The sequence below is a fragment of the Sinocyclocheilus grahami genome, unplaced genomic scaffold, assembly GCF_001515645.1.
Source record: "Sinocyclocheilus grahami isolate Dianchi unplaced genomic scaffold, SAMN03320097.WGS_v1.1 scaffold114.1, whole genome shotgun sequence".
NCBI classification, from domain to species: Eukaryota; Metazoa; Chordata; class Actinopteri; order Cypriniformes; family Cyprinidae; genus Sinocyclocheilus; species Sinocyclocheilus grahami.
The window spans coordinates 381,214-405,844 of NW_015505293.1; the positions used below are offsets into that span (position 1 = coordinate 381,214).

At 36.3% G+C, this 24,631-nt stretch overlaps 2 protein-coding genes across 3 annotated transcripts in view; both read left to right on the top strand.

Moving 5' to 3' along the window:
- Positions 1-3,498: 3,498 nt before the first annotated feature.
- LOC107589283 (granzyme K-like) lies at positions 3,499-5,763 on the top strand. Its single transcript, XM_016277677.1, has 5 exons — positions 3,499-3,608; positions 3,715-3,859; positions 4,858-4,996; positions 5,090-5,344; positions 5,449-5,763. The coding sequence occupies exons 1-5, from the start codon at positions 3,545-3,547 to the stop codon at positions 5,617-5,619; spliced, it is 774 nt and encodes a 257-aa protein (XP_016133163.1). The 5' UTR covers positions 3,499-3,544; the 3' UTR covers positions 5,620-5,763.
- Positions 5,764-8,180: 2,417 nt separating this feature from the next.
- Positions 8,181-24,631, top strand: part of LOC107589239 (ankycorbin-like) — a 48,958-nt gene continuing 32,507 nt past the window's right edge. The window contains exons 1-2 of one of the 2 annotated variants that reach the window (XM_016277620.1): positions 8,181-8,423; positions 9,055-9,126. In XM_016277620.1, coding sequence (XP_016133106.1) covers positions 9,091-9,126 — 36 coding nt within the window. In that variant the 5' untranslated portion in view covers positions 8,181-8,423; positions 9,055-9,090. The remainder of the gene's footprint in view (positions 8,424-9,054; positions 9,127-24,631) is intronic. The other variant, XM_016277621.1, reaches the window with a different exon arrangement.

A 24,631-nucleotide genomic window follows, 5' to 3' on the forward strand; every position in this document is an offset into this window, starting at 1 on the left:
TACTCACAGACTGTAAGTAAGTTTTTTATATTTAAAGAATTTGCCACTGACGATTCAAACGCGAGTTTTTTGGGCAGTGTAGAGTAGCACTTGTTGTTTGCCATTTCTCTGATCCCAAATGCAGACATGGTTTTATGTTTATGCGTCGCGATGCAACGCATAAAAAGACAGTATAAGTCATTATAATCCGTAATTACGTCCCCACTGGATGCAACAAATGCCTTGTTTATAATGGGTTTTAATGTTTATGTCTCATCACTCCGGCCGGACAGGGCATCCCAATATGTTAAGGGGTGTAACATTTCCGTCACACGCTTGAGGTATTCGGCCAATCACAACGCTCTGGATAGCTGGCCAATCAGAGCACACCTCGCTTTTCAGACCGATGAGCTTTGTAAAAATTTACGCGTTTCAGAAAGGCATAGAGGAGAAATAATAATGTACAGTATGTGGAAAATAATGTGTTTTTTTTTACTTTAAAAAGCATAAACACATTTCATTACACTAAATACACCAAATAATGTTCTTTTTAGCAGCATCATATGACCCCTTTAATGACTTTACAAAAAAATCATTGAGAGGAGCTCACAGACATTCATTGGACGGATAGCTATACATAGTTGGTTAATGTGTGTAGTTTTGAACTGAGACTTTATGTTAGTATTTCAGTGTATTATATAATTATTTGTAATATAGTATTGTGTTTGGCCTAAAGAGTGCCACAGAAATTAGTTCATTGGAAATTGAAGCGTAAAATGTCCCTCACTTTAACGATAGCATCTGTGCAACACACTTTAGAAATCTGTGCAACAAAGTTTAGAAAGGCATTCATTGATTGTTAGATCTTTCAACAACAAAAAACACATGGGAATTCCAGGAACATCAAGTTCAAGAAAAACACAGTCAAAGATCTTTAAAGAGATTTCTGTGTGGTACCGAATCGTGTGTGTTGTGGGTGCTAATTAAGATCAATTCTGTTTACTTGAGATTAGAATCCCATTACTTGGCTCTAATAACCTCTCATTGCTGATGAAACTTTTGGCCGATTTTGAAATCCATCCAATCTGATGATGCCTTTGTAATGGAGGCAATAACTGTTGCCAGCGGTTACATTATGACAGATGGAAAATGTGGCCCGAATAATGTTGACAGCCCCTGAGGATCTCCTGTCAGTTTTGGGGTTTTAATCCCACATCCAGCATTGTGTTTGTGGGCTGACAGAGGAACTGTGCACTTCTTCAGTTTATTTAAGTAAAACTTAAATAATTGGACTATTTTATATTAGATATTTTATAATTTTCCTTGCTTTTTTACTTATCAATGCGATCCCTCTTAATAAATACCAAATATTCTTGCTCTAGGAGCTTGTTAAATTGCTCTGTATTTGTAAACGTCAAAGAAAGTTCCGGCCGGACAGGGCATCCCAATATGTTAAGGGGTGTAACATTTCCGTCACACGCTTGAGGTATTCGGCCAATCACAACGCTCTGGATAGCTGGCCAATCAGAGCACACCTCGCTTTTCAGACCGATGAGCTTTGTAAAAATTTACGCGTTTCAGAAAGGCATAGAGGAGAAATAATAATGTACAGTATGTGGAAAATAATGTGTTTTTTTTTTCTTTAAAAAGCATAAACACATTTCATTACACTAAATACACCAAATAATGTTCTTTTTAGCAGCATCATATGACCCCTTTAATGACTTTACAAAAAAATCATTGAGAGGAGCTCACAGACATTCATTGGACGGATAGCTATACATAGTTGGTTAATGTGTGTAGTTTTGAACTGAGACTTTATGTTAGTATTTCAGTGTATTATATAATTATTTGTAATATAGTATTGTGTTTGGCCTAAAGAGTGCCACAGAAATTAGTTCATTGGAAATTGAAGCGTAAAATGTCCCTCACTTTAACGATAGCATCTGTGCAACACACTTTAGAAATCTGTGCAACAAAGTTTAGAAAGGCATTCATTGATTGTTAGATCTTTCAGCAAAAAAAACACATGGGAATTCCAGGAACATCAAGTTCAAGAAAAACACAGTCAAAGATCTTTAAAGAGATTTCTGTGTGGTACCGAATCGTGTGTGTTGTGGGTGCTAATTAAGATCAATTCTGTTTACTTGAGATTAGAATCCCATTACTTGGCTCTAATAACCTCTCATCGCTGATGAAACTTTTGGCCGATTTTGAAATCCATCCAATCTGATGATGCCTTTGTAATGGAGGCAATAACTGTTGCCAGCGGTTACATTATGACAGATGGAAAATGTGGCCCGAATAATGTTGACAGCCCCTGAGGATCTCCTGTCAGTTTTGGGGTTTTAATCCCACATCCAGCATTGTGTTTGTGGGCTGACAGAGGAACTGTGCACTTCTTCAGTTTATTTAAGTAAAACTTAAATAATTGGACTATTTTATATTAGATATTTTATAATTTTCCTTGCTTTTTTACTTATCAATGCGATCCCTCTTAATAAATACCAAATATTCTTGCTCTAGGAGCTTGTTAAATTGCTCTGTATTTGTAAACGTCAAAGAAAGTAAAATGTTCTCATTTGCAAGCATAGTAACTAATTTTTATAAAAGTGGTTTCATTTTTTCTTCTGTCTTGACATGAAGCTCAATAAAAACCTCTTCAAGTCTTCATTTGACTCTCCACTTGTGATTCACACGTTTGTAAGGTTGGCACAGCAGGAGACTGCAGTCGTGAGTTCTGCTTTGAAGCTCCTGCTTTACTTCTGAAGGTGTGAAAAACTGTTAGTCACTTTAGCTTCACATCAATCTTTCGGTGAGGGCTACATGTCCCCCGATGAGACTTCTTTTTCAAGACACATGTCTGAACTGTTGTCACAAAGATCCCCTCTTAGACTCATTTTAATAGAGGAGGGAAATTTTAGAAAGCATCTAATAATACTGCAGCGTCCTCTGTTTACTGTAAATGGTACCATAGCTGGACTCGTTGGATCTACAACATTTATAGTGTTGATTACTGCAGAAAACAAAAGCTTGTCCCATAGTTTGTAAAATACGATCCCTTACTAAGGAAGTCTTTAGGGATAACAGCTGATGTCCATTGATTGTCCCATAGCATTTTGTAAGTGCCTTTCTTTCAATGTAAATTGAGTTATGGGTAAAATTTATTTCCGTTATTAATTGACAGAATGCCACAGATACAGAGCTTTTACCACTCACCCTCAGCTTTAAAGCACTTTTATTTTTAAAGTTCTGCTCTCATATGAACACCATTTAAGGTTATGATTATAAGGTCATTATTGCAAAATAATTGCATTTCTCTGTTGGTTTTGTATTCTTCAAATAGAGAAATGGAACTAAATGTGAACTTGTTCAAATGTGCAAAAACAAATGCATCACATTGCATGCAAACACTCCCACACGTGCACACCTTTTGATGTTGCTCTGACCACAAAGTAACCAAAGCGTGCATTAAAAAGCAGTTATTTTCTCAGTGCGCTTACATTTGGTGTTGTTGGATGTCTGAGGCAACACATTGACTTTGGCTGAGAAAACAGTCAGCAAGATGGAAGTTTGCATATATCTGATTGTGCATTACTTCATGGCGTTCACCTTTTTCAAAGTGGCAGGTAATTGTTATTTATCTGTCACAGAGTTTGATAAAAAAGTTTGCAATACATATTCATCAGTTTGTTTTTGTTGAATCTGTAACCGCCTTTTAAATCTCTATTCCAGCTTGCTCTGAGGTGTCCATTATTGGAGGCAAAGATGTCAAAAAAGTTCAATCATGGATGGTGTCCATTCAGAAGGACCAGAAGCATGTGTGTGGAGGAATCCTGATTAAAGACCAGTGGGTTTTAACGGCAGCACATTGCCAAGAGTAAGGCAACCACTTTCAGCATATTAATAAACTTGTGAAGTATAATATAATCGGTTACACTTTATTTTGATAGTTCACTTTAGATATTCTACTAACTATAAGTAACTTTGCAACTACATGTCAACTAATTCTCATTAATTTGCAACTACAAGTCTACTAACTCTCAGAGTAGACTGTTAGGTTAGGTTTAGGGTTAGTCGAACAAGTTGATATATACTTGCAAAGATAGTTATAGTCAGTATGTTGTTTGTTGTGGGCCCATCAAAGTAAAGTGTTAGAAGGTATTAAGCAGACAGTCTACTAATAATGACTGCTAGTTGACATGTAGTTGCAAAGTTACTTACTGTTAGTAGAATGAAAATGGACTATCAAAATAAAGTGTTACCATATCATCTTTCAAAAAGGAAATGTAAATCTACAAATAAGATCATTCGTATGTTTTGTAATATTAGTATAACATTAGTAATTTTACACTTTTTCCCCTAAAGAGCTGATGTTTTGTATTTCTGCTAAAATAATGGTCCAAATGAAAGATACCATTATTATTTTAATATTAATATCAATGATTAATATCATTTTTATTTATTTTTAAATTTGTAATTAATATTTATTCTATATTTTATATGCATTCTTTCACTAAAATAATTATCTAAATTGAAATTATTTTAATACTTTTAAATACTTTTATTTATTTATTTACTTGTAAAATCTGTGTGAAGCATAATATAATCTTTGAGGAGAGAATATAAATATATAAATAAGAGCATGTAATCAGAAATGTCAGCCACCTATTTTTTTCCTCTTGAAAGAGCTGTGAGATTTTTTTTTAATCAAAGATACATTTATTATTGAATTCATATTTATTTATTTGTTTGTTTACAAATTAACTGGGCTGGGACACATCCCCCCATTTTTTTTATGCTAAGCTCTCAGTTTCTTAGCTTAGCTAGTGCTCACTATAAAGTATCTGCACCTAAGCACACTTTTTTCTATTTCAGAAAACCCATTAAATCTGTGACGGTTCTCATAGGATCTCTGTCTCTGAGTAAAGGCACTCAGCGTGTTGGCATCCTCAGTTACGAGTACCCTAAAACTTTCAATGCAAGAACTAAACAAGATGACATCATGCTCATTAAGGTAAGGATGAACTGAATGTGGTTGTTGTTTAGACATGGTGAGCGTATAACTCTTTTCACAGAACGCTTTTGTGCATTGCCTTTTGTACTGCAGCTAAACAAAAAAGTGAAAGCAAAACCCAAAAAAATCCCTAAAAAGGAAAAAGATGTTCCACCTGGAACAAGTTGTGTTGTGACAGGTTGGGGAACTACTGTTTCTAACGGCAAGGAACCTTCTGATAAACTGCAAATGTTAGAGGTGTTAGTGATGCACAGGACCCGGTGCAACCGCTACTACAACGACGATCCTGTGATCACCGAAGACATGCTGTGTGCAGGAGGCAAGCAAGAAAAGACAGGCACCTGTTGGGTATGTCATATTGTGGTCTTTGATTTATGGCTGGTTGTAAGCTCTTTGAAATCATACTTTTACCTGTCTGAAGGAAGAAGAACCTTGTCTTCTTTTTTTTTCAGGGAGATTCCGGTGGACCTCTGGAATGTAAGAAAAACATAGTTGGAGTGGTATCAGGGTCAAAAGGATGCAGTAATCCCAAGAAACCGACTGTGTACACCTTTCTCTCCCAAAGACACATCCTCTGGATCAATAACATACTGAAAAAGCAATTCAACAGCACATCCTTTTAAGAAGCGAAACATTTCCAGCATGTAGACTGTTGATTAGTTAAGATTGCTGTAACTAAAAAAAAAAAAGCTTTTGGAATTAAGATTAAATGTATACTCACAAAGCAGTACTGGATTATTTTTCACACTTTTTTAACAAGTGGTAAAACTGAGCAATATGTATCCGATATTGCATTAATACAAATTTATTGAAGAATACTTTTCCACTATGCTTTATTTTTGATGGACCCACTCATGGTTAAACAAAGACTGGAAGATGACCTACATTGACTGGTGAACACATTATATTTCTTTTTATGGTTTGTTTGTCAACCGGAACTTAAATTTTCAAAACTTGAATGAATTGGTTATTTAATTAGTAATGTTTTCTTTGTTTGTCTTCTATTACATTGAACACATTACATTAACACCAAAGCACATCAAGTATACTCCCACTGGCTTTTATAATAGTCTTTGTATGCAAACTGCTTTTGGAATTAAGATTAAATGTATACTCACTAAGCAGTACTGGATTATTTTTCACACTTTTTTAACAAGTAGTAAAACTGAGCAATATGTATCCGATATTGCATTAATACAAATTTATTGAAGAATACTTTTCCACTATGCTTTATTTTTGATGGACCCACTCATGGTTAAACAAAGACTGGAAGATGACCTACATTGACTGGTGAACACATTATATTTCTTTTTATGGTTTGTTTGTCAACCGGAACTTAAATTTTCAAAACTTGAATGAATTGGTTATTTAATTAGTAATGTTTTCTTTGTTTGTCTTCTATTACATTGAACACATTACATTAACACCAAAGCACATCAAGTATACTCCCACTGGCTTTTATAATAGTCTTTGCATGCAAACACAATCAGACACTTCCTCGAAATAATACAAAGTGTCAAAAACAAGCAGAGACCTCCTGGTGAGGGCGTTAAACAAACCCCATACAGAGTCGAGGACAGAACAGCAGACGGTTTAAAAGTGCATCCGAAAATATGTGCAACAGAGATGAAAGGTTCTTACTTTTAAAAATGAAATTTACATCTAAAGTCTTGATTTAGCTTCAGAGTGTAGTTCATACAGAACAAACAGTTTGTTTTTGGTGGTAAACATGATGGGAAAAGGGGATTCAATGAGTAATAGGCTTATATAATTCTATATAAACATAACAATAGGCCAATAACATTTCATGTAACATTACTGTAAAATATACTGTTAAATGTACAGTTTTTAAGTGAAAAAGATCACGTCATTCTGAAATGAAAATGAAAAACCATGTGTGACAGCTCCTTTACAAAAATTAACAATTTCTACAAATAAAACCAAAAAAACCTGGTTACTATACTTAAACCATGGTATCTACAATATAACCATGGTTTTGCTACACTGACCATATAGTTTAACCATGTTATAAACTGCGGTTATACAAATGGTAGTCAATACGTCAAAAAAAAAAAACCTTGGTTAGGCTAGGCTACTACACTTTTACTATTACAATAAAACCACACTCTAAAAAATGCTGGGTTAAAATAGGAACAAACCCAGCAATTGGGCTGTTTTGACCCAGCGGAGCTTCTATATATATAATTTTTCATTCAATTTTTGTGTGTCAGTGTGTTTTATATATGTTCAGAAGTTCAAAGTTTGAGGTTGGTAAGATTTTTTGTTTTTGAAAAAAGTCTCCTTTGCTTACAAAGGCTGCATTTATGTGATAAAAATACAGTAAAACAGCAATATTGTGATATTATTACAATAAAAAAATCTTTCTTTTTATATATATATTGAAATGTAATTTATTTTGGTGATGGCAAAACTGAATTTTCATTAGCTATTACTCCAGTCTTCAGTGTCACATGATCTTTAAGAAATAATTTTAATATGCTGATTTGCTGCTCAAGAAAAAAAATAATTGTAATCAATGTTGGACTGATGTGCTACTTAATATTTTTGTGGAAATCATGATACATATATTTTTCAGAATTTTTTGAAGAATGTGACACAGCATTTATTTGAAACTTTCATAAAATTCAATTTAATACAGCCTTTTTAAATAAAGAATTACTTTCAAAAATCTTACCGACCTTGTACATATATTATTATTATATAGCCTGTCATTAGATTTGAATTCACTCATAAATCAAAACCCGCGTTTGACTGATGTGCGATAGCAATGACAGTTTGTCTGTATTTCAGTGGAAGTACGTTGGCAGTCAGTTAATTTATAAAAATAAAAATAAGTCAGTTGGTTATTAATTAAAATTCTCAAATACACCAACGTTTACAAATGACAAATTGTACAAATACCAGATGGACAGAAAATATGCTTCGTATCATTTACCCTGATGTTAACACTTTTTTTGGTGCATTTTTTAAACATGAAATGTTCAACAAGTCTGGCCGATATTTTTTTTCCTTTAAAAAATGCTACAGGGATTGAAGTTCCTCTAATTAACGACTAATGCAGATATTAGGTGAACATTATTGCTTACCATAGTAAAATGTTGTAAGGGGAATAAAACGTATCTCGTGCACTGTATGAGTGTACAGTCAAGCTCGGTCACGAGGACACATGGATTGGTGACGTCACTCGATCTGCCCGGGGAATCAGAGGCAGCGCGAGCGCCACTTGAATGGATTGTTGTCGGTGAATAACTTTGCTCCTGGTTTCTCCCCTTTTGCCCTTTTTCTTCTAATATCTGCGAGTCTAAATAGCACTAAATGGTATATGAAGCACTTAACACCACTCGGAAAAGTGTGTTAGCGACAAACCCCTGAGGTCTGTGTGTGCGGCTTAACTTTTACAAAGTGGGTAAGTGCAGAAATCTAAACACTCTTTTCCCGTATATTTTTCCTTCCAATTTCAAGCTATTTCCATTAGAACTCTGTGGAACTTAAGAAGCGAGCGTTTCAGGCTTCACGCTACCGAATAAAAAGGCTGTAATTTCGCTTCAGTGTTACGTTTACATGCCAATGTTGTCTACAGTCATCATTCCTGTCAGCTACAGTCCAGTGTTGCCATTGTTCCTCAGTGAAGCGAGCGGTCGGTCCTGTTTGCGAATCTTTCTGAAAACTCCATCCAAACTTTTCACTTTCCCGTGGAGACTCCTCAGGAAGATCCAAGAATATCAGTGACCCCGGTTTATGTGTATTTATGGAGCTCACAGAGTGTCTGGACTCTTGACAAGGTTTTTCGGTACAACTTTGAAGGGAACACAGAATGCGCTGACATTGTAAACTTTGCACAGTGACCACTCATTAGATTCAGTACTCCTGCCACTGGGGCCACTGTAACTTGATCCACCTCTGTGCTTTGCCTCCAAGAGCTTGGTCCTAGTTTTGCCATTAATTACTGCTGACCTGATCCTTAGTTTCCGCCGTATTAAGAGACCGTTTTCTTTGGAGTATGTGTGTATGACTAACTAAAGTTTGATTTTATTCAGGTGTCCTGGGATCTGTTGGGATCTGAATGGACTAATATGAAGAGCCTGAAGGCAAAGTTTAGGAAAAGTGATGTAAGTATGACCTTGTGTGCTTTCAGCTGGTTTGGGAACTGAATGGTGTCTTATACACTTAAATCAAGACTTGTTTAAACTGTCCCTCTGAAGTAAGACAATAATTGAACAACTTAACATATGACATTTATAATTCACATTTTCATTCATTTGGAATCTGAGGTGTAGTTTCATAGTCAGCTTGTGTGAATGTTCTAGACTGGGGTGAATGACTCAGAATCAGACATGTCTCCAGCTTTATTATGATGACTGAGTCATAACTGGTAGTATAATTTTAAGGCTGAGAATTTCTGCACTCCCAAAGAAAGAACGGGAAAAAAAACAAGCGTCAGAGGAGCTTCCTGCCACCAGATGTGATTCAGCAATCATTTCTAAGCCTATAATAGAACTTTATCAGTTTCAGGCTGAAGTATTGGAATGTACTTGAATGAAACGTTATTGCTTATAATTGCATGTTTTGGCTTGCCAAATCATTGCCACTTGGGCTGAGTCAGCGGATGGAGATTATTGTGAAATTCTATGTGATCATCAAACCGCAGAACTAAGCTGAGTTTTAATATACTTTTCTGCCAGCACATGGTCACATTGGCATTTTGAACATTCACACGGAATGTTGTTAAGAGCAAGCCTGCCATAGCCGCATTCACAGCTCATAATATCAATTTTCTCCTTGTATGGTGGAGAAGACGTGGTTTATTGTTTTTATCTTTACTAAATGGTGGGTGTTTGCTTGCACAACAGTGTGGTTGCCTAGGAACAAAACTTTGACATTTTTTATTAAAAAAAAACAGTTAATAGGTAGAGATTATGTGTGTGTGTGTGTATATAATAATAAATACTAATTTATGCATTTAGCAGACGCTTTTATCCAAAGAGATTTACAGTGCATTCAGTCTATAAATTTTTTACCAGTATGTGTGCTCCCTGGGAATCGAACCCCCTTTTGCATTGCTAACGCAATGCTCTACCACTGAGCCACAGGAATATATATGTATATATTAGAGACATAATTAGTATTACCACGATATCACGGTACTGTTAAAATGTGCTGGAAATGTTCAAAAAGTACTGAAACGTAAATTGTTTCACCAAGTTTTACATTTAAAATCAACAAATGACTTATGGTTTGCATTAGTGTTGTCACGGTACCAAAATTTCAGTATTCGGTACCAATACCAGTGAAAATCCACGGTTCTCGGTACCAAAGCAAAACACAAAAACATGCTAATTAAAAAATGTGACTATACTTTCAGTTAATCCAAACTCTGTACATATTTAATTTTAAAGGGCTTTTGAAAACCTAGAGTTATTCAGCCAAGAATAACAACTAAGTTGGCTATAAAAAATAAAAAAAAAGCCCAGAACTGCTTTTCTGACTGATATGACACAAACAATGTTAGCCATTTGTACATTCTCTAACACGCATATCTTAGATTCACAATTCATTTAAAAACCTCAGGTGTGTAAAAATAGTAAATATCATCATGTCCTCCTGTTTTTTTTACCCTAATAAAAGTTATAGGAGCATTAAATAGTTAAAGGGATAGTTCACCCAAAAATGAAAATTTGATGTTTATCAGCTTACCCCCAGGGCATCCAAGATGTGGGTGACTTTGTTTCTTCAGTAGAACACAAACGAAGATTTTGAACTTTCGAAACCGTTGCAGTCTATCAGTCTTATAATGCAAGAGGATGGGAATCACGGCTCTCAAATGGACTATTGACACTCCTAATTGAGATTGTAGATAGAGTGTCAATGGTCCATTTGAGAGATAGGTGGCGGTAATGCACTTATAAGTCTGCGATCCGCCGTAAAGCAAGAAGAAGAGGACACCTCACGTGCCGGCTGTTGAGAACGCTCAGGACATACAGTTCAGACATTGCGGTGAAAATCAGAGGTAAAAAATGATATAAATACTGTTCAGTTTCTTGCACAGACCGATCGTTTTGTGTCTTTACACATCAATGTATCATCACGAGCCGCAGGGTTTAATTTGTTTTTGTTTGTGTGTGTTTTTTTTTACTCCCAAAGCCGTGATTCCCATCCACTTACTTTATAAGACTGATAGACTGCAACGGTTTGAGTTCAAAATCTTCGTTTGTGTTCTACTGAAGAAACAAAGTCACCCACATCTTGGATGCCCTGGCTGGGGGTAAGCTGATAAACATCAAATTTTCATTTTTGGATGAACTATCCCTTTAATTCAGTGATCGGAGGATGAGAGCACTGGAGATTATGCGGTTAGAAGAAATCTCTAGCATTAATTTTGATTAGGGCTGTGCAATTAATCGCATGCGATTGTCATGCGCATCTCGTCAACTGACAAGCTAGGCAATATCGCGTTCATAATCACAGATGAATCGCATCCGATTATGTACGCGATATTGCCTAATTGTCAGTGAACTACGGCTCTGTGTAAATGCTGCTCCATCTGAAAGCAGGTGATGGAGATTTACTACTAATCATGGAGCCGGCTTTACTGACGAGATGCGCATGCAATTAATTGCACAGCCCTAATTTTGATCGTGGCTTGTCTTGAAAAATGGAGACAGTTTGATGTTTGTGGTAGGAGAAGTCACACTGCAGGACTGTGCGGCAAATCTTCTGACACTGCCAGAATTTCGTCTGAGGTCAAATTTGATCGCAACGGCCATTAATCGGCTGTCGGTGAACATGTCAAACTAACGATCAAAGACTACAGATTTTAGCCTAGGATTATAGGAATCTTTTAGGATTTTCAAAATTTGTCTCAGATGACCAAATCGTGGCCAAAATCGCACAGTGTGAGCCGGGCTTAAGGATAAATAAACTCTGTCCAGCATATAGCAACGTTATAAGTAACAGTCTTACATGCACACAGAGTAGTTTCATTTTGTGTGAAAATATGGTGGAAAACTGCGAAGTTTTAAAAGAGTGCTAAGGGAATTATACAAATGAATATATGAACAAATTAATTATATGAATGTTCCTCGGAAGGTTCTGACTGTCTTCAGAAACGATTCAATGGCATTTTGTTTTCATCTTCGCTCCGTGTAATACTTAAAGGAAGTGTTCTTAATCGCAATACTGCTTTGTCCACGGAGGTTATGGGGAAACGGCTTTTCCATAAGCTCCACCTGCTGTCAGCGAGTGGATTTACAGAGACTTATATTTACATTCAGCCTGTGTGGATTTTCTGTCTGGCCAAAAATGGACTGAATTTGTATGCCCTGCTGTAAATTGACTGGTTGATGAAAAACAAGCTTATGTGGATTCTACACATTTAAACAATTCAGATAAGTTACCTAGAATTATCTGCTCCATAAATAAAATACATATAATCATTTATTAATCAATTATCATTTTGATTTATTTAAAGGCTGAAATGTGAGGTTTACCTTTTTATGAAACTTTTTCAAAGCTTTATTTGAACATTTACATGAGATATTTGAACATGCTGTTAAACTGTTGTCAGTCAAGTTGTCATTTGAAATCCGAACATCATTGGTAATGTTATTGTTTTAGTGATTATGCAAGCAAACAAGTCATTTTTTTTGTTGTTTGTTGATTTTTAAATATAAAAAATATAAAATATAAATATAAAAGCAACTTATGTAAACACCTTAATCATAATATTGTCTTATTCAGAATAAGGTAAATAATTAGATTACTGATGTCCATGTAAACATACTCATTGTTTTAAAGGCACTTTGTGTTTTCACATTAAAGGTTTTAGAATGTAAGGGAATTATACAAATGAATATATGAACGAATGAATATGAATTAATTATACTGTCTTCAGAAAACATTCAATAGTATTTTGCTTTCATCTTCGCTCCATGTATGACCTAAAAAAGTAGTGTTTTTAATCGTAATACTGCTTTGCCCACAGAGGTCACCGGAAACAGCTGTAATTCTGCTGTTCGTTAAGCGCCACCTAGTGTCAGATAGTGGATTTACCTCTGTAGAATTACAGCTGTTTCCGGTGACCTCTGTGGGCAAAGCAGTATTACGATTAAGAACACTACTTTTTTTATTACATTTATATTGAGCCTGTGTGCAGTTTTTGACTGGCCAAAAAACGGACTGAATTTGCATGCCCTTTAAATTAATGGAAAAAAAGCTTATGTGTATTATACAAATTTTAACCATTTTGATAAGGTATCTAGAATTATTTATGGAGCAGATAAAATCAGTTATTAATCGGTTATCATTTTGACTTAACCCTTTTATTTATTTAAATGATGAAATGTGAGGTTTACCATTTAATGAAACCTTTCAAAGTTTTATTTGAACATTTCGTACATGTCATTAAATAAACTGTTGTTAGTCATGTTGTCATTTAAAATCCGGACAGCATTGGTAATGTTATTGTATTAGTGTTAATGCAAACTACTGTTGTCAAAAGACCCGGTACTTCGGTACCAAGTCGGTATTAAAAAAATGAAAACGTTGCGGTACCAGGTTTTTTTAAAGTACCGGTGGTACCGAGTACCTGGTCAACCCGGTTCTTGATGCGCTATCCGAAAGGTGCACAGATGCGCTCTCTTCATAAAAGCACTGAGACATGGTGACATCAAAAGGAGGAAACGCACCAAACTAACAAAACAATTTAAAGACACCTAGATCAAATGAAAGAGTTCAAGCAGGTAAGTTTCTTTTTAATATTTAGATCAGTGTTTCCTATACATTGATTTATTTGTGGCGGCCACAAATAGATTTTCCAAAAGGCTTTGAATAAACATGAACACTGCGTGTGTCAAAGTCAAAATCCGGTGCGGGTGTTTTATCACTATTTCTGAAGGAAACTGACTGTCTTCAGAAAATGATGAATGTCATTTTTATTTCATCTTGCCTGTAATGCCTGAGCAGCGTTTGTGAGCTGAGCGCTGCTTTGTGTACAGCCATTGCTGGGGAAACCTCTATCTCTCCCGCTCTACAAGTGCCTCCTGCTGGCAGAGAATGAATTTTCATATATATGCTGCCACAAATAGAGTGCAAGTTTGTGGGAAACACCACTTCTGTTATGAATATTATTCAATATTTTAATTTGAATGTCGGATTGAAATGAACGCTGTTATTAGAGTAGTTAATCGTTAGCATAAGCGTGGCTAACACTAATATAATAAGCATTAGAATTAAGTTTCTTTATTAAAGGGCTAGTTCACAAAAAAATGAAAATTTGATGTTTATCAGCTTACCCCCAGGGCATCCAAGATGTGGGTGACTTTGTTTCTTCAGTAGAACACAAACGAAGATTTTGAACTCAAACCGTTGTAGTCTATCAGTCTTATAAAGTAAGTGTTCTTTACCTCTGATGCACTGCAATGTCTGAACTGTCCTGAGCGTGTCCTCGACAGCCGACGCATCGCCGTTGTCTTGCTTTACGGCGGATTGCAGACTTGCAGACATTACCAGCACCTATCTCTCAAGTGGACCATTGACACTCCTAATTGAGATTGTAGATTGTGTGCCAATGGTCCATTTGAGAGATAGGTGGCTTTAGATAGGTGATTTAAAAAAAATCGCACAGTGTGAGCCTGGCTTTTGTTGTTCAAATCGCAGTAATCAAATACTGTATGTATGTATGTATGTATGTATGTGTGTGTGTGTGTGTGGAGATTTACCGCAGATTAACCGGATTTCTGACAAGATGCGCGTTAAATATCGCATGCGATTTACCGTGCAGCCCTAATATATATATATATATATATATGTGTGTGTGTGTATATATGTGTGAGAGAGTATTTCATTGTCTATTTGGTATATTAATGAAAAGTAGACAAGAAAAAAAAGACACTTTTGATTTTACTTTCAGTTGTGTTTTATCATCACTTTAGTATCAGTTGTAACCTGTACACTCACCAATCAAAAGTCTTGTTTCAGTTCTTTGCCATACAGGGTGTTTTCTAGAAAAAGAGGTAAATCAAGAACGAGAGAAACAAAATCTCCTCCTGGTTCTATTTTGGGTTTTGTGTGTCAGTCCAGAACCATACCAGAATTTTCGTGTAAGGCCAGGCTTTCATTCTTGAGCAAAACAGGAGATTAGAACTGCCAGGATAAATACTTTTATAATAGCAGCTGATGGCCAAGTTCTTGTAATATATGTGATGTTACTCAACCAGCACTTCATGTGTTTGTAGTCCCATTTGAACAGTCCTGATTTACCCGTAACATATTGCATAACAAAGAGCGAGAGATAGTGCTATTATTACGTTTGATGGCATTTGTGGCATGTTTGAGAGAAACATAAAAAGCTTTTTCTTGCCTCTTACTCGGGGTGGCAAGAAATTTCAGTCCTTATGTGTAAGTTACAAGTCATTAAAAACAGCTTGGTGTTGACCAGGTTTATGGTATCTCAGTAGGAAAACGGCTCTATTTGACTTCTGTCATTCACTTGCAAGAATAGACCTTTTGTGTACACAAATCAGTTGCAGACACATTTTGCTATGTTGACATGATGAGAGCTGTCTTTTATCTGCTCGTTGAGTCACACAGGGTCTGCTTAAGTCATTGAGGAAACATTTGGAAAACCTTCACTCCTGTTTGGGATTCTTTTACCATGTAAGAGACTAGATGTTAGCTGATGTTTTGCAGGCTGGTGATGTTATAGTCCAGTCTCTTTATTTACTAGCTTGCGTCTTAACAAGTTTTTTAATAAATGAACAGTTAGTATTATGTAATAGGGTCCCTAATTTTCTTATTTGACCTCATTTAGTTACCTTCATTTTAGATGATGCAATGGAAATATTGTATCATGAATTCTTGGATAACATTTAATTGCACATTGTTGTCTAAAAGCACTGTTTACTGCTTAAAAAAGAGTTTTTGCAGTATGCAAGAAAATGTGTTTTAAGCATTTCACTTGTAATTTGCTATCCACTGATGTTGTATGGGCTTTTATCTATTTACTAGAACACTGATGTATCTAGTTGTCCTGATTTGTACTTCTTGTTTTTCAGAGGAAGTTGAATGAAATGAATAAAAGGGAAATGGCCTAGATGATCCTTATTTAGCAGAGCTGTTTCATTTATGCTTTAGATCAGATGAACTTTCAAGCATGATTTTCCAACCCAGTCTCATGAGGAGTAATAGTAATTTGTATGAGATTGAGAAAGCATAAAAAATCAGGTTGTTCAAAAACTAACAGTGCTGAACCTAAACTGAACCATGAAGTCCAACCCCTTACCAAAGTTTTAAACGGATAGCTCACCCAGTTATGAAAATCATCGTTTTCTGTCATCATTTTGTGTCATGCCAAACCTGTATAGCTTTTTCCTTTCATGCTAAATATTTGATAGTCAACAAAACTTTATGGTTACTAAGATTCTTTAAAACAGCATCTTTTGTGTTCTGCAAAAGTGTTTTCATTTTTTGGGTGAATTATACCTCCATATATCCATATCATTATATCTCCATCTTGTACAAATTATTTTGCGTTTTCACAGGACTGTATTGGGTTTTGTTTTCAAGTGTTGACCCGACATTTAGCCTGCTTCAGGTGTGGTCTTGCATCTAATGATAAGGTCTAGATGTTAATGTAAAGCTAAACGGGTTATGAAACCAAATAGATGTTAATTTCTTTTTCTCTTCCAAGCCTTTTCCTGTAAGGAAGTCATGACAAGACTCCCAGCAGACTGGATTCATCTCATCTGGAATGTAGTCATGTCCACAGCGCTTAATTAGTGTCCTTACCCCAGCCCTTTTCCACATTAACTGCAATCTTCAACATGATGAAACCCTCAGTGAATCTATCCCGAGCTGTCTGAGGAGATAAGGACTCATTTTTACTCTTCACATAAAAATTTAGTCAACAAAAAACGTGGGTTAATGACATCATAATGTTGTTAAAGGGCTCATATGATACTATTTTAAAGATCACTATTTTGTGTATTTGGTGTAACAGAATATGTTGGCATGCTTTAATGTTCAAAAAACACATTATTTTTCAAATACTGTACATTATTGTAGGTCCTCTATGCCCCACCTCTCTCAAACACGTCGTTTTCAACAAAGCCCCCTCCTTTGACAAGAAATATAAACATTCCCTTACCATAATCGCGAGCTTCAGTTTTCAAGACAGTTAATAATGTTGTTAGTTTTACCATCAGTTCAAGCCCGAAAGGGCAACAGAGTCGCGTGACGGACACAGTGATGATGCAGTATATATGACCCCTTTAAATGGAATTTTGCTTTCACCTTAGGTCAGTGTGTCCATTCTGGGAAAAATCCGCTGTGCCCAGTGTCGGGTTAAAGAGGTTGAGGAGGGAGGCAGGGTAGTCTGGCTAGTGATAAGGCTTGCTGTGCTTTGTGGAATTACCTCATCAGTTAAATATGGCTGCCAGGGGATTTAGAAACGGGGTCTCTGCCATGAGAGGGTAAAACACACAACCCTTCATTACATTGTATAACCTCAAATGGCAGAGACGAATGTCTCCAGTGCAATATTTATTTTGTGGGTTGAATCGGAGTCTATACTATTTCACAGGGCCTGTTAAACTATTTGTAGTGAACACACATGTAGCATTCCTCCCCCCTCAGCGTTTAACTGTATTTGCTCTGCTGTAGCAGACTGTCCAGACGCTAATTCCTTTCTATCCTCTGACACCTTTCATATGCACTGTCGGTCGTTTCTTAATTCAAACCTTAAAGGGAGTGGATCACGGTCTAGACTTCCCGTGTAACGGTCCCGTAGCCAAAAGTAGGTTGCCTTATAAATAGCACCTTCTATTGACAGTGCCAGGTGTGTATTAATTTCATATCTTTGGTCGTGCCAGCCAAACATTGAAATGATTACTAAAAATAACATCAGTAAAAGTGAGCTTTATTTTGACATGTCTGGTCATTGTGTAGTCAAACAACTGACTCCCATACCTTTTCTGTTTTCAGATCAGCTTTCAATTGACCAATCACATGTTTACAGCTCAGGACCAATCAGATAAAGCCCCAGACGACCAATCAGAGTCAATCTGGCGGTAAAGCGGATGAGAATGGGCACAGCAGGTATCCGCACTAAGAAGATGGTTTCTGTATTTTGACAGACCCAGTTGCCCGGCTCCTAGAGATTAGCAAATCTAGCTCCAACACCCCCCTCCCCTTAACCTCAGGCTTTTCCGTTCACGTCCCTTCTGGTCTACATATTACATCCTCTGGCCTAATACAGCTAACCCAGACTCATTTGACTTTCATTTGCCTTGTTTTCCATGCATGTAATTGTGGTTTGATATATTGCAGCCTTGGTAGTATAAGATGGTCCGTCTGTATCTCCTCCGTGACTTAAGACATTCTGTGAGCTTTCAAATTGGTTTAGTCTTGACTCATCTCAGTAACAGTTGTCGGTGGTGAAGTAATGACAGGCTTTCCAGGTTGAGAAATTAGCCGTCAGGATGAATCAAACATGTCTGGCTCTGGACTACTAACTGTTAGTATTATTGCTTCAGGAAGCTCATCCCAGATACGTCTTTGAGTGTGTGTTGATTGCTTGCAACAATGCAATTTATTTCAGCTATGCTCTTTCCTTTTTTCTTTTTTTTTTTGGACGTTATCTTAATACAGAAGACTGTGGGTGTTACCTGGTGGAAATATTAGGGATATTAATTTAATGAGATGTATTATCAATCACATTAATTATAAAAATGCAATTAAAATGTTTATGCAATTAAACAGGATGACTGAACAAATTCTGTAAAGAAGAGTCTTCCTAGAGGTACCTCCTTCATGTTTTTGCCAGGCCAGATTCTAGTGGCATTACTAGGATTGTTGCTTTAGTAGGGAATTAATGTCAAGGAGATAAAAAGACATACAATTCTAATGAAATTATGGTAGGAAAAAATGTCACCATTGTAAATGTACAAATGCTACCTTCACCATGCAAAATAATTCACTCAAATTCATGGCAGTCAAGAGTCAGTTATAAAGCATTGGTTGTTGGTCTAGAGGTTGACTCGCGAGGAGTATTGGAGTGTTGTGAAGCAACTTGTACAATTTTTCTATATGATATAAAAACTGTATCTGTATGTCAGTGAATGTATGTCAGGAGTGGGGGTGTTTGTGTATGCATTTTATTTTAGGGTATCACTGTATGAGCTGTGGATGTGAGCTGTACAGTGTTGTTCTATTATGGGATCAGTGACTGTTGACAGCCACAGCGAACATGCAGTAAAGCTATAATGAGTAGCAATGTCACCACCAGAATTATGTTACTCACCCGCTATAATGTAATGTTTTTGAATTATATTAATTTTGGGGCTAATTTCTTAATTAAATTAATGACATTTTATAATGAATTCAGGACATTTTTACTTTTTTATCGATTGGCAGCCCTTAAAAACTAATCTATTCAATATCTAATCTATAAAAAATCTATTCATAGGCCTCATACTTTTTGCAGACAAACCTCACTGATCTCTAATCACTAGGAATCCAGACTTTCTGAACTTTCAGTCACCATGCCCTCTAAACTTTACTTTCTATAATATCTTCCAACCCTTTGTTTCATCTCTTTTCAGAGGCAAATTATCTCTAGAGTTCCTCCAAGTGATTTGGCATGGGACGGATTTCAAGTTCAAGGGATTAAAAACCACATTCCTTTTGAGTGGATGAGTTTGGTGGAATGTGATAATGAATGTGCAAGGTTACGTACAGAAGGTATATTTTAAGACCTGTTCGCAGAACCTCAAACAAGTCATGTGGTTTTTGTCTTTTTAATCCTCATATCTATTCAGTCCAATGTAAACTACCCCACATTGTGCAATTGTTTAAGCAGTTGCAGATGTAGTTTGGTAGAAAAGATGCATTGTTTTTTGCAAAAGATTCATATGGTTGGCATTAGGAAGTACTGGAAGTCATAACATGACAATTATTTCCCAGAGCTACAGATACTTGCCCCTCATATTACTCAGGTCTGCTTCAGATTGGACCTAGACAACATCTCTGGGATTTATTTAGAGATAAATCCACAGATGAACCCCTTCTATAACAGTTTCTGGCAAAATAGATGCAGTTATTACTCAAATCTCTGAACTTCCATGGTACGTTCACTTCTGAACTTTGTTAAACAAAGGGAGGCATTTGTACACCATGTAATAAAAGTTTCCCACAAAAATACTTTTTGCTCTTTATGGAAGAGGCAGTTGGTTATATGAGTAGAGTATGCTTTTAGTGAGTTGGGGGTTGGGAGACGGTTCAAAAACCAGGTTTTGAGAACATCTCAATATGTGTGAAAACAAGCTTTAGGGAATAACAGAGTGGCTTTAACAGCTGTTGTTTATCTGCACAGACCATTTGCATGAATCTGAACCAAGGATTTTCTCTTAGACATCTCAGCAGTCCTATAGGGATATCTTTTGTACAGTGAAGCACTGCAAAGATTTGCATTCAGACCATGCTAATGGTAAAGCCCTGAATAGATATCCAGAGCCTTCCGTTTCAACCCCTCAAGCTCTTCCATATTCACTGGGGTTTTATCAATATGCCACATGGCTGAAAATCTACTAATGAGATTAAGAGGGGAGATTATGTCTTTAGTGTACTTTCACCCTCCTGAACTGTTATAGCTGGCTGAATGGACAAATATTAAAGCCGTCATATTTCATTCACATATTTCAGAGCAAGCAGCTTTAATGGTCTTTTTGGACTAGACGGTTTTAAGAAAGATCTTTTTTTCCACTGTTACCTGTTTTCTACTATAGATTCATCAAAGAAAAAAAATGGTTTCCTTAAAAATATTAAGCAGCACAACTGTTATCAATATTGATAATAAAAGAGAAGTTTAATGAGCACCAAATTAGTAAATTAGAATGATTTCTGAAAGATCATGTGACACTGAAGACTTTCACAGGGATAAATTAAATTTTAAAATATATTAAAATAGAAAACGTATTTTAAATTATTATAATCTTTCATAATATTACTGTTTTTACTACATTTAGATCAAATAAATGCAGCCTTGGTGAGCATAAAAGACTTTGAACTGACCCCAAACATTTAAATGGTAATGAGTTACATTAAAATAGAAAACTTATTTTAAATTATACAGTCAAACCAAAATTTATTCAGACACCTTCAACATTTCTCACATTATCACAATTTATTCACTATAGTTTAGAAAATGCTAATAAAATGACAAGTTAAACTGTCAGAACAAATTCATCTTGATAATGCCATCCTTCTGTTAGACTGTCTCACAAATAAATTAGGTTGAATAACTGAAGTTTAAGTACACAATTAGATAATACTAATTTAGGTCAACCAATTACCAAGCAATGCTTAATTTTGTTCAGTCTGTGGTGTAAAAAGGTCACATTAGCAATTAAAGAAAAAACACTAAGCAAAACATGGTCAGGTCAAAGTGTCTGAAGTTTTACTGGTAGTCCACTGTATGACGACTTTTTGGTTATAATATGTCACAGTTCACTTTATTTTGCTATCCTCACTTACATAAATAAACTATAGTGTCCTGCACACACTAGTAAAAAATATAAAAAATTATATAGGTGTCTGAATAATTTTTGGTTTGATTGTAATAATCTTTCATAATATTACTCGTTTGACTGCATTTTTGATCAACTAAATGTAACCTTGGTGAGCAAAAAGAATTTCTTAAAAAAAGAACTGACTCCAAACTTTTGAATGGTTGTGATCTTTTTGGTATCTGGGTGTAAGTGAGAAAAAGTGTAAACATTCAAGTGCAATAAACAGCGCCAACGAGGAAAGCGATGGAAAATTGCCATATTTCCTGCATGCACTTTTAACTTTTTATCTTATTACTTCAAGGATATGTGGACATTGAAGCTTTTTTGTGTCATGTGGCTATCTATCATGTAATAATAATAATGTGAAAGAGTGATTCTGAGGTTTAAACATTCTCACACAGGAATGTGCTTTTCCAAGCATTCACCATGCTGCTCTGAGCTTATCATCTCAGGAATCCAAGAAAGAGAAGCAGTCCAAATGTTAGCAGTGTGAGTGTAATCGTTCAAACAGAGAACACGGCTAGTGCCAGGCTTGAACAGAGACGCGTGTGATAAGAGGTCATAGTCCAGCCTGTTCTCAAGGTGCTCGGCTGCCGCTTTCGAATTTGAGAAGCCATTAGTTTGAAAGCCAACGGCTGGTTCACATGGCCTGCCGTGGTACATGAGTATTTGATCCAATTGGCCTTATGTACAGGTACAGGCAGTATGAACCCATTCATCACCAGGTCAGTTTCCTATTTAGCACATTGTTACACTTCTTTTGCATGAAAACCAAATAAAATGTATCGTGTTTGATTTAGCCTTTGGGCCTAGTGTGCTGAAAATATTCAGCATGACACATCAAGTACATGGGTCACAACTTGGCAACACGCCTACATTGTTTTCACAGTGGGCAAGGAACTAAAATGATCTACTGTGTATTTTACTGACAGGAGATATATCGGTGTATGAGCACTCAAAGGCAAGGAGATTATACAATGTGCTAGAGAAATATGCCTTATGTCCATTGATTCTCAACATCTAAATAACAAAATTGCCATGTTCTTTCCTACTTAGTTAACTGCTTATGTTTATGAGCAGATAACGCAAATTCAACATGAAAACCGTTCGATCTAAACTAGGGATGTCAATTTTCGATTATTCCCATGATCGATCGTTGTTTAAATTAACAATCAATTAATCGATTAATCGTTAACCTTAATGCTGCAAAATGCATCTATTGCAGTGTCATGTAGTCACCGACATGACAGGATGTGCAAATGATACTCAAAACGCCAGCTTCCTCACCCGAAGGGGTTTTTAGTCTAAATAAAAGGCTTGTAGTAGGATTGTAAAATGAATAGATGTGATTATGATCATTTGATGAAATGAAGAGAGCGCACCGTAGTTATTTTTGGGATCATTTTACTTTGATAGCTGTTTCATATCCTGCCACGGAGACCGCTAAATGCGCCTTTTTAAATGGTTTCATGGTGCTCATTGTTGTATTTTAAAACACAATCGCGATGTTTGCAATTGACATTATCGGCATTTAAAATAAAATTATCCCAAATGTAACTACGGCGCGGTGCTGTGCCGCGCGGTCTGTGAACCGCTTCCACCGGCGGTGCCGCTGCAAAACACGAAACACATGAAACATGTTTATGTGAATATTATGACACAAGTGAGGTACAAAGCTTTGTTTATAAGAGAAATAATTGGTTAGCAGGCAAATGTTACATCGCGACCATGTTTTTGCATTCATGCCGTTCGAACCCATACATTTAAAGCCATACATGGCTTTGTGTTCTGTTTTGCCGGTTTGTCACGAATTTAATAATATTTATTGTTTCTTTTCCCAAATCCTCACCATCTCTTCGCAGGTTTTTTTTCTTGTCATTCACTTTTAATCCCTGTTTTTGCATCTCTTACTGTGGTAAACATGCGGGTGGGAAATGAAAGATTTCGTGGCCACGAATTAAGAATTCGTTCCTACGACTTAATTTGTTCCCTCATTTTAGTTAAAGCATGGGTTATCTAGGGAACAAATGAATGAAACATGGACCGTGGCTACAAACTAAGGGTTTACTCACACTAGGCACAGTTGCCTTGAACCGAGCCCAAGTGCGATTATCCCCCTCCCCACTCCCCCGCTGGCCTGCACTCACACTTGCACTAAACATTCCGGACTGGAGCACGCTTACGTCATGTAAGAGATAACAGGGAGAAAACCACTTTCGCTAATAGACTGCCTAATAAATTGATAATTTATGCCGTGCAGCAAATTTCACTTGCATGTATCAGAGGATTATTACAGAGACAGCTGACTTTAATGAAAGAATTTGCAAACCCAATCTCATGAATGTGCGTATCAATACCATGAGTTTCTAATTATATTTGGCGTACTATTTATACGCAGAAACTGAATTTGGCGTGCATATTATACGCAATGGTTAGGATTAGGGGTTGTGGTAGGTGTGTATTATATGCACGCCAAAATAAATTTCTGCGTATAAATAGCACGCCAAATAGAAACCGAAAATCGTGCTATTGATACACGTTTTCATGAGACCGGGCTCAATTTGCAGCTTTACTCGCAAACTACAATTCCTGTTCATCAATAAGGTGAGAACCAGACCCGTTATAAAACTAAATATTCTTGATTTAATTAAATTAATTGAAAAGTGTACTGTAGTAGTAGTAATAGAAGATGTTTGCGGTCGTAATGATGACAGTAGCGCACACAAAATAGTAGCTGTTCCGTGCTCCGGCGCGGTTACCAATCATACTACATACGTACCGTGCCTGAGCCCAACTGAACCGTGCTCTTGCCCACCTCTTCCAAGCGAGCCGGGGATGGCTAAACGAACCGGTACGGAGTGATCACACTAGTCAAACGAACCAGGCTTTGGGGGTCAAACGCACTCGGGCACGGTTCAGATCGTGTGATTACACCCTAATAAGTCATAGGAACGATTTAACAAGTTGTAGGAATGTATTTTATATATATATATATATATATATATATATATATATATATATATATTTTATGTATGTCCTTGTGCTGGGTGGT